Source organism: Octopus bimaculoides, chromosome 27, assembly GCF_001194135.2.
Source record: "Octopus bimaculoides isolate UCB-OBI-ISO-001 chromosome 27, ASM119413v2, whole genome shotgun sequence".
NCBI classification, from domain to species: domain Eukaryota; kingdom Metazoa; phylum Mollusca; class Cephalopoda; order Octopoda; family Octopodidae; genus Octopus; species Octopus bimaculoides.
The window spans coordinates 14,193,884-14,195,575 of record NC_069007.1 but is presented as its reverse complement, the minus strand read 5'-3'; the positions used below and the strand labels follow the sequence as shown (position 1 = coordinate 14,195,575).

Genomic DNA, 1,692 nt, shown 5'->3' with positions numbered 1-1,692 from the left:
ATATATATATATATATAGATCATCATCATCATCATCATTGTTTAACGTCCGCTTTCCATGCTAGCATGGGTTGGACGATTTGACTGAGGACTGGTGAAACCGGATGGCAACACCAGGCTCCAATCTAAATTTGGCAGAGTTTCTACAGCTGGATGCCCTTCCTAACGCCAACCACTCAGAGAGTGTAGTAGGTGCTTTTACATGTCACCTGCACGAAGGCCAGTCATATATATATATATGTGATGGGCTTCTTTCAGTTTCTGCCTACCAAATCCACTCACAAGGCTTTGATCAGCCTGAGTCTATAGTAGAAAACAGACACTGAAGCCTTGTGCAGCCTTCCAGCTTGCTAGTTCCTTTCAAACCGTCCAACTCATGCCAGCATAGAAAGCACACATCAAATGATATGCATGCAATTTTTTAAAAAAACCATGGGTATTTTTCTTCCAATATAATTGGTGGTGTTTGTGTATGCATGTATCAGTATTATATTGTCCACTAATTGTCATTTTATTTTCTTTCTCTCTCTCTCTCTCTCTCCTCTTTCAGTCACTTGGCCTAGGGAACCTCCAGGTGGAGTATGACACTACGATTGGTGGCCTACGCATAGTTATGACAGACAGCTCTGATAAGCTGTTGTGTAACCACATCATTACTCGTGAGGCAAATTTCACCCAGTAAGTTGACCCTTTTCCTATTTTTCTCCCACTGTCTTCTCTTTCCCCTTCTTTTGGTCATGCCTCCTTCATGAAATCATCATTATTATTATTATAGTTATTGTTATGGTGGTGAGTCTGCAGAATTGTTACCAAACTGGGCAAAATGCTCACAGCATTTTATCAATCTTTACATTTTGACTTCAGAATTCACCAAGATCAATTTTGCCTTTCATCTTTTCAGGGTCGATAAAATAAGCACCAGTTTTACCCTGGTGGTCGATGTAATCAGCTAGCCCTTCCTCTCAAATTTCAAGCCTTGTACCTATAGTAGAGAAGATTATTATCATTATTAAAGTAGCCCGTTGGCAGAATTGTTACTCTGCCAGTAACAATAATATTATCATTATTAGGGTGACAAGCTGGCAGAATCGTTAGCACGCCAGGCGGAATGCTGAGTGGCATTTCATCCGTCCTTATGTTCTGAGTTCAAATTCCTCTGAGGTCGACTTTGCCTTTCATCCTTTCGAGGTTGATGAAATGCATACCAGTTAAACACTTGGGTCAATGTAATCACCTTACCCCTGGCCCCGAAATTGCTGGCTTTGTGCCAAAATTTGAAATCATTGTTATTGTTTATTGTTAAGGTGGAAAACTGGCAGAATGTGGCGGCACATGGATCAGTGGTTAAGGTGTTGTACTCATGATCGTAAGATTGTGGTTTCAATTCCTGGACTGGGCGATGCATTGTGTTCTTGAGCAAAACACTTCATTTCACATTGCCCCAGTCCACTCGGCTGGTAAAAATGAGTAATCCTGCGATGGATCGGCATCCCATCCAGGTGGAGAATATATATGCCATGGAAACTGGCCCCACGAGTCTATATGATTTGGGAAGTCTCTATCCATCTGAACTGGCTGAATCATTAGCACATCGGTCAAAATGCTTAGCAGGGTCCCCATTCATAATGCAAAGAACCGGAAGAATCCTTGCTGAAGCTGACCTTTCCTTTCATCGTTTCAGGGTCAGTTTAAT

At 41.7% G+C, this 1,692-nt stretch overlaps 1 protein-coding gene across 1 annotated transcript in view; it reads left to right on the top strand.

Annotated features, from left to right (window-relative positions):
• Positions 1 to 966, top strand: part of LOC128250972 (uncharacterized) — a 2,209-nt gene extending 1,243 nt beyond the window's left edge. Inside the window, exon 2 of the mRNA XM_052977141.1 lies at positions 550 to 966. Within this exon, the coding sequence (XP_052833101.1) occupies positions 550 to 681 (132 nt within the window). The 3' untranslated portion in view covers positions 682 to 966. The remainder of the gene's footprint in view (positions 1 to 549) is intronic.
• The last annotated feature ends 726 nt before the right edge of the window (positions 967 to 1,692 follow it).